Raw genomic sequence first — 8,813 nt, forward strand, 5'->3', positions numbered from 1 at the left:
AAGCAATCAGAATACCTCGGTTACCGCATGCTGAGGCATGTCATCTGGATATGCATTTTCTGCTCATGTGAGCGCGTGGGGTGAGTTCCCTAGACTCTAAGGAGGCAGGAGGAAGGTGGGATGGAGGGTTAAGTGGTCCCCCACTGGAAAGAATTCTCTATGAGCCACTAATTTCCTCTGAGTAGGCAACCTTATCTGAATAGTTGGCATATGTGGTAAGTCCACTCGCCTTTGACAGCAGCCCCCCTGTGAGGAAGCATTGTTTCACTTGTTTGAAGGTGGAAATCCCAGGGATGGGTTTTGATGTGGGATGAAGCGCTGAGCCCTGAGCTCCCCTGAAAGGTGACATCCACACACTCTTTGAGAAGAGGAAAGGGGACTAAAATGAAAGCCTCTCTTCCCCAGTCATTAGCAGGAATGAATGTGAAATCTTTAACATTCAAAGGTATTGTAAAAGGCCAAGTATGGCCTTGTTACCGTGAGTCTCAGCCACTCTCCATGGGGCCTTGTGGAGGCCTTGGGAAGAGGTGGCAGCAATGACATTAAGGAAGCCCCAATATCTCAAAGAATATTTCATATGAAGGGAAGGTGACTGAAAGTTACCTGGGATATTAAAACATGGTAACCTGAACCATCACAATGTTATCTAGTCTCTACCCAAACACTCACTAAGTCATCGTTAAATGGGAGAAAATCAACGATCAAATTCATTTCATGCTCACAAGGCTATACTAGGAACAAAGTACCATTTGCTTACAGTGACTTCACAGCAGTACCTGGTAATGTCCTGGGAGTGGGGGTGATGAAGTGGAGGTTAAAACCAGCCCACGAGCTCCTTTCATAACACAGAATAGTTTTATCTTTTATCATTATTTAGTTTTAGAGACAGATCAGGAAGACCGTGGATTCAGGGGAAAGAAAATGAGGATAAGAAAGAAAAGACAGACACAGTGCCACCCCCCTTTCTTCTTGGTCTTTGACCAAAACATACTACCACTTCACTATAAAGTACCAGAAACAGTCTGAAAAATCACAATGTCCACAAGTAATACTCAGACATCCCCACAAACAGGATATTAGAGTCCATTCAAGGCAGCAGTGTGTGACTGTCATTTTCCTTGGCTTATCCTTTGGGGAATGGAAAAAAACCCTGAGCTCACTATCACACCTAGGATTAGAAGATCTGTAGATCTTTATACCCTCAAAGTTCAGCTCCCCACAAGAGTGGGTAAACTGATTTTGAGTGTATTTGTAGGGTGGTTTTCATTATAAGGAGCTAGCATATCAAACACAGTGCTTCCCATATTTGATAGCTTGGAATGAGGCTAACATGTTAAGAAAACAGTAGTACAAATTGTATTGGGTATCTTACATCATAGTAAAGAATTATTAGGAACTAAGAACAAGAACTATTCACTAAGCAGAGGCTCAACCTCTTGAGAGGTTTTAATTGTCGTGGGTAAATTAAGATCGCACTTGCACCTTAAAGAAAAACAAGCAACATGTTCTGGCCTTTCTCAATTACTAAGCAACATATACTCTGTATGTAGAATTCCAAGATTTCCAAGGCTAATATTGGTGTCAGTTTGACATATATAAACAATCAGAGCCTTGGCTGAGAAATGGCCTCCTTCAGACTCACCTATAGACATGGCTGTGGGGCATTCTCTAAGTGGCTAGTTAATGGAGGAGGACCCAGGCATGTTTAAGCATTGTCATTCCTGAGCCCACTGCCCTGGATTCTATAAGAAGCTACATGAGTGACCCATTGTCACAAGTCAGTCAGCTGTAATCTGACATGGTCTCTGATTGAGTTCCTGCCTCCAGGCTCCTGCCTTGTGTTTCTTTCTACCTTGACTTGTCTCAACCATGGACTGTAACCTGTAAGCCAAACAAGCTCTGTCCTACCAGAGCTTGGATTCCGTCAGTGTCCTATCACAGCCACAAAGAAGCAAATTCACAAGTACAAATTAAACACATTATAGTAAGGAAAATGTCACTAATCATGTTGACTGGATTAAGCCCCATTAATAATTTACTAGTTATCTTTGCAATTCTAGTTATCCAGGTACAAAATAATATATACTTTGTAACCGTCCCATCTACATCATGACTTCTTTGAAGTATCTAATATTTCTGACCCCCCATGAATTATTATTGGCCCCTAGCAATAGGTTCAGATATTGAAAATAAAATGATGTTACCTGGATTGCTAGTTGCAGTCCAGCTAAGTAAATGGAGAGAGGTAGTGTGGACTCTAGGGAGACTGCTATTCACTCCATGCAGTCATATAAAAGGTTGGGGCACTCAATGAGGAATAGTGAACAGCTCATGGGACCCTTCCCTGCATTCCTCAATTTTGTACAAACTTCAAGTCAACCTCTGAGTTCAATATCACTGCTGAGAGCTTGCAGACCATGGAGATGGTAAAATATACCACCTCTTCCAGAGCCTTCTCTCTCTGCTTCAGTTCCTCTCACTTTTTTTTCTGCCTAGCTTGATATCAACTTGACATAAGCGAGAGTCATCTGAAAGGAAGGAACCTCAATTCAGGAAATGCCTACAGATGATCCAGCTATAAGGCATTTTCTTAGCTCGTGATTGTTGTGAGAGGGTCCAGCCTATGGTGGGCAGTGCTGTCCCTGGGCTGGTAGTCCTGAGTTTTGTAAGAATGCAGGCTGGGCCAAGTCATAGAAGCAAGTCAGTAGGCAGCACTGCTCCAAGGCTTGTGCGTCAGCTTCTTGCTCCAGTTTCCTGCCCTGGTTGAGTTCCTGTCCTGACTTCCTTCAGTGATGAATCGTGGTGTGGAAGTGTAAGCTGAATAAACCCTTTCCTCCACAAATGGTTTTGGTCATGGTGTTCCATCACAGCAGTAATAATCCTAAGACGCCTTTCATATTGAAACTTTTGAGATCCTGATTTATTTTGCAGCATGGAAGCTCACCCTCCTCACTGCTTGGCCCTCCCACCCTTCCTAGCATGTTTTAATGAAAGTCAACTTGATGCGCAATCAGTGCCAAGGCACCAGGTCTCTAACCTTCTCACTTGAGCTCCTCCTCTTATGGTCTTTATTGTTCCACTTCTGCTGGCGTTGCAGACTCTGTTTCTGTAATATACTAGGCATGCCTCACGTAAAGCGTGGATCCTCCTGTGTTTTAATTTGGGGGCTTACTTATCTGCCTTTCTCACAAGGCTGTGAGCTCTTAAGTGTGTGACTATAACGTCCTCGGTGCAATATTGCTCAAATTTAGCACAGCTTTGGCACCAGGCAGATTAGCAATAATTGCTGGGTTTGATAGATGAGCCCCTTTGCATGGTAGTTTAAAGAGGCAATAGGACTTGATGGAGCCGGCCCTGCAATCACAACCACACAGTTTATGAAGCTGCTGTGAATACTATCTCAGGTAAACCTTACAACCACCTGTAAATGCTAATGCTTTGAGCGGTGGCATGATGAGTTTAAGTTCCCCACGCAGTGAAAAGCGGATCTGGGAGTTTGTACTTTGTTCGCATGACTGCGTTCTTCATGTGTTGCACGGCTCTAGGAAGACTCTGCCAGTTCTTCCTTCTTTGCCAATCCTGGGCGGCCACTGGTTGCTGCCATGACTTGTACACAGCTCTTCAAAATTCAGATGTTGCCCATATGATATCATTGAGAAATAAAGCTCTTAAGAGGCAGTTTAGCCATGGTGGCTCCTACCTTGTTCATAGAGTAGGAAGTTTTTAAAAGGCTTCATAAGGCATCCAGGTCTCTTGTTCTTTCTTCCTCCCCCACATGAGGGATGCAGTGTTCCTCTCCTCCATAGACTATAGCCTCGCCCCACAGGCAAACCTGCCTGTAAGCTAACCTGCCTACAAGCAAACCTGCTGACAACTTGACCTTGGGCCTTGCCAATTCTTAATTGTGAGGAATAAGGTTCTTTTCTTTATAAATTACTTACTGTTATTTTCTGCTATAGCAGAACAAAAGATACGAAGAGAGTCACTAAGTTTTAATACCTGCAAACAGTCTACAGTAACATGTAGTATAGCCATACCTGTGAGACAGAGAACATTAACTCCTACCAGCTCCAATGATACACTTCATGGGACAGATCTTTGCATGAGACTGGTAATACTTGTATCTGTCTGCTCAGTGAGCCCCTAAACAGTAGAAATACCTCACTCAGAGGAAATTCAGGCAATTAATACTGTTACTTCAAAGTTGTTGCCTGGTTAAAGGTGAGCTGGATTAGCTATTAAAGGTTATTATTGGTAATACTTCTTGGAGAATCTATATTTTAATCAGTTTTGTGTTGCTATTATGAAACATCTTTGGCTTCTTACTTAGGAAGAAACAACTTTATTCTGCTCAATGTTGGTATATCTCAGAGATGATGCTGGTAATGTTTCTAAGCTGAATCTTAGCATGTTGGGAAGCAAAGGTAGGTCTTTGGGGAAGGAATACAGAGAGAAGATTAGTTGCGACCAACATCAGACTTTTATTCCAACCCTTTTGAGAGAGCAGCCTGCTGAAAGGCCACCCCTAGCATCCCAAGGACTTCTTACTGAGCTGAATCTGCCATAACTTCAATAACATATGCCAATATTAGGACATTAATACCTTAATTACAATAGATCCTCCAGGAATAAACTGTAGTATATCTCGACACATTGATAATACTTTTTGCCAGTTTTATTTCAATGGAATTCAAAATAAATCTTTATTCTTAGGGTACAGACATTATTTTAGTTACCAAAATCTTCACTAAGACTCAGACTGTTCAAAGCAATTGCTTTGCCATATTTATCTGGGGACAAGTAGCCTGGCTAGATTCTTGAGTTCCTTCTCTGAGGTCTTCTCCTGTGGAGTACATTGTGGCCAGGTCTTACTGAACTAGTTTCCCCAATTTCAGTTCTGCTCACTCTGAGAAATTTTTCTTTCTTTTTATTTTTTTTAAATTGGCTTGTTTATTTGTGTGTATGCATACGTATTTATATATGTGACTGCCGGTGTGTGGGGCACATGTGGGTGGACCCATGCAGATGGAAGCTGAATGTTGGCATCTGGTGTCATCCTCAATGGATGAACTGCTAGAGGTAATGATGGAGCCCTATGCAAGTTTTTCCCTAGGTAATGGTCACTAATTTTTAAGTGTTAGGTTGTAGGTTAGATGACTAATCACGTGAAGGGAATTCCCACCTTCCTCCTAACAACCCACAAAGGAAAAGTTGAAGGGAAAAGGAAAGAATAAGCTGAATGAACTGAATGAAGTTGTACCTTTGGCGCATTTTATGTGAACGGTTATATAGCTTGGACCAGGAACCTTAAAAATCAATCATTCCTTCAGTATCTTTGAGCTCGGGTGATGGAAGTGAAGGGTGTGGAAGGGGGAGTTGTATGAGGTGGGTGGTATTCATGCCCATATAAAATATAATTCATAAATACATTTCTAAAAGAGTAATTTTTGGGATCTGAGCACAAGATGACAGTTGGCTCAGGTTTAACTTTTCATCAGTATATCTGTTTCTCCATTTCTGCTGTGAGACCATAATAGCTATTAATCTCAATATTTCTAATGTTTTTTATTCTTGGCTACTTTTCTGACATATTAGTTCTTAGCAAGAAAAAAAAATGGCTTAGTAATAGTAGACATGAACGCCACTATCTCTTCACAGCTCACTAGGTTCCCTAATAGATAATGGCATAATTACTTTTTTGAGTTTAAAAAAAAAAGCCAATTGGAATGCCTGCAGGTGTATGTACATTTATTTGGTTTGGAACTTATTTTTTAGCATAATTCATTTACTATATTTGGTATGACGGGTCCAAATGAAACCAAGCATCCAGAGGAAATTATTTTTTAATACAGACTCATAACCCAGGTACTAAGAATGCTTCTCTTTCTCTCACCCACAGGCAGTAAGGCAGTTTTTCTCCTCAAACCCATTAACTTCATCTATAAGGGATATTTATTCTCTTTCCCCTAAGATTTACTCAGTTTCTGCGGTGGTGTTCTGTGCCTCAAAACACTGCAGAAGAAGGCCTAGGCTGTCCACACTGGTCACACATTTACTCCCTGAAAACATCCGGTTCTTCCTCGGGACCAGGCATGACTATAAGCACTGGGGGTACAACCGTGAATACAGTCAAATGCACATCCCCTGCCCTCTGGAAACTGTCATTCTAGTGACATAGCAGAAGCGGAAGTGCACATTGTCTTTCTCATATTGTGCTTAGTGGAGCTCATTTGTTTGTCAGATCTTTGCTTAGCACGCTGTCTAAAGTATGCCACAGTATTGTGTGTGTCTTACTTAAGGAGTATGCAGGTGTGAAGAGCCAAGAGTCTGTGTTAGATGCACACTTGATTTTCTTTTTCCTTTGCTTTCCTATCCCTTTCCTTTGTTTTTCTTTTTTTCTTCTCGAGTGAAATACCAAATAGATAAGATCATGATGTTTTTTAAAATTTATTTATTTATTTTTATTAGTTATTTATTAAAGATTTCTGCCTCCTCCCTGCCACCGCCTCCCATTTTCCTCCCCCTCCCCGTATTGAGTCCCCCTCCCTCATCAGCCCAAAGTGCAATCAGGGTTCCCTGCCCTGTGGGAAGTCCCAGGACCACCCACCTCCATCCAGGTCTAGTAAGGTGAGCATCCAAACTGCCTAGGCTCCCACAAAACCAATAAGTGCAGTAGGATCAAAAACCCATTGCCATTGTTCTTGAGATCTCAGTAGTCCTCATTGTCAGCTATGTTCAGCGAGTCCGGTTTTATCTCATGCTTTTTCAGACCCGGGCCAGCTGGCATTGTTGAGTTCCCGATAGAACATCCCCATTGTCTCAGTGTGTGGGTGCACCCCTCGTGGTCCTGATTTCCTTGCTCGTGCTCTCTCTCCTTCTGCTCCTGATTTGGACCTTGAGATTTCAGTCTGGTGCTCCAATGTGGGTCTCTGTCTCAGTCTCCTTTTATCCCCTGATGACGGTTAATATTCAGGGGGATGCCTATAGGTTTTTCTTTGGGTTCACCTTATTTAGCTTCTATAATTCTAGGATCACGAATTATAGGCTCAATGTCCGTTATTTATGGCTAGAAACCAAATATGAGTGAGAACATCCCATTTTCCTCTTTTTGGGTCTGGCTTACGTTGTAAAAGTTCTTAGGATCACAGTTCCTCAGGGCAACACAATGAACGGCAGACAGCGTCTGCATGTGCAATGGATTGCATTGTGAGCAAATGCCACCGTCTCTGAGAGTTCATATGTACATTGGCCATGCTGTGTCAAGAGGACAGAGTTTCCTCAGAGCCACCCACCACCTCTAGCTCATACCATCTTTTCATTCTATCTTCTTTATAGATTCCCGAGTCTTGAGAAAATGAGTTTGATGGCAATATGTGATTTAGGACTATACGTTTAAAAATCTCCCACTCTCTGCACATTGTCCAGTTCTGGACCTCTTTGTTAATTCCCACCTAGGGCAAGAAGGGGCTTCTCTGATGGGGACCAAAGGAGACACTAATATATGGCATAGGAGAATGCAAATCCTACACAGGTTCAAGTTGGAAAAGGTCCCAGCACTGAGAGAGGGAAGAGCACATAGGGTCCCACTACTCACTAAAAAGCTGCCTTTAGTTGATACTGGTTGGCAAAGGAAAAATCCGTGTTCCACAGTGGAGTGTCATTGGATATAATACAACACGAATGTCACAACACGAATGACTTCAATGGTATTTTTGTGAACATTTGTTTCATTTGACTTTATTTTTTTTTGTCCTACTTATATTTTACCTTCTCTGATTTTCATTTTGTGGAATTTTTTTGTTTGTATTTTGCTATTGTTTCTTAGTTTTTTGTTTTTGTTTTGTTTTCTTATGTTTTGTTTTTTGAAAGAGTGAAACAGACAGACAGAACATAAAGTTGGGTGAGTAGGGAGGTAGGAAGAATCCAGGAGGAGCGGTGGGAGGGAAAACATGATCAAAAATATTGTGTGAAAATATTTTAGAAAAAAAAAGGGGGGATTATGCCGGGCGGTGGTGGTGCCCGCCTTTAATCCCAGCACTCCAGAGGCAGAGGCAGGCAGATCTCTGGGAGTTCAAGGCCAGCCTGGTCTACAAGAGCTACAAGAGCTAGTTCCAGGATGGGCACCAAAACTACAGAGAAACCCTGTCTTGAAAAACAAACAAAAAAAAAAATGGCGGGGGATTAGTAGAGTGGCCAGCAGTAGCAGACTGGCAGCTAATATGGTGCAGTACTTGTGGGTGTTTGCAATAATTTTACCTCTTAATCCCAAACCTTTTCTCAAAAGTTTGACAGGAAAGCTAGCGATGATGAAATTTAAATGATGAATGGAATATAAGGGCTTCCTGGTCTCTGTAGATGGCTACATGAACATATAGGTTGCAAATACAGAAGAATACATTGATGGTGCTTTTTCTGAGCGCTCAGGTAAAGTTCTAATAAAGTGTAATAATGTCCTTTATATTAGGGGCACTAAAGAAAAGAAGGAAGATGAGGAAATGAGAGAATAGCATCTTTGGGGAAATATATACACAATATATACAATATGTTCATATAATTATTGTATAATATAAAACTATATATGTTATATATTAATATATATTTATGTATATGCATTAGAGTTTTTTTTAAGTAGGAGATTATCACCAGTTTAAGAAGCTTTGATTTTTGTGTAGGAGTTGCGTGTAACTTGTCGCTCTGATCCTCCTGCCCTGAGACATTCAACATCTGTGCATCTAAGCCTTGTCTTTCTGTCACTGTAAAATATGCCTAATATAGACAGTTGCTACAATAATAAAAATAAAAATTGCTAATGT

General features: G+C 41.4%; 1 protein-coding gene across 1 annotated transcript; it reads left to right on the plus strand.

Moving 5' to 3' along the window:
- The first annotated feature begins 8,219 nt into the window (after positions 1-8,219).
- LOC126499396 (small nuclear ribonucleoprotein F-like) lies at positions 8,220-8,375 on the plus strand. Its single transcript, XM_050138584.1, is given in 1 exon segment — positions 8,220-8,375. A coding segment is annotated over 1 exon segment (156 nt).
- Positions 8,376-8,813: the final 438 nt, after the last annotated feature.

The sequence above is a fragment of the Alexandromys fortis genome, unplaced genomic scaffold (genome assembly GCF_014885135.2).
Source record: "Alexandromys fortis isolate MF-2015 unplaced genomic scaffold, M_Fortis_MF-2015_v1.1 scaffold_11, whole genome shotgun sequence".
NCBI lineage: Eukaryota > Metazoa > Chordata > Mammalia > Rodentia > Cricetidae > Alexandromys > Alexandromys fortis.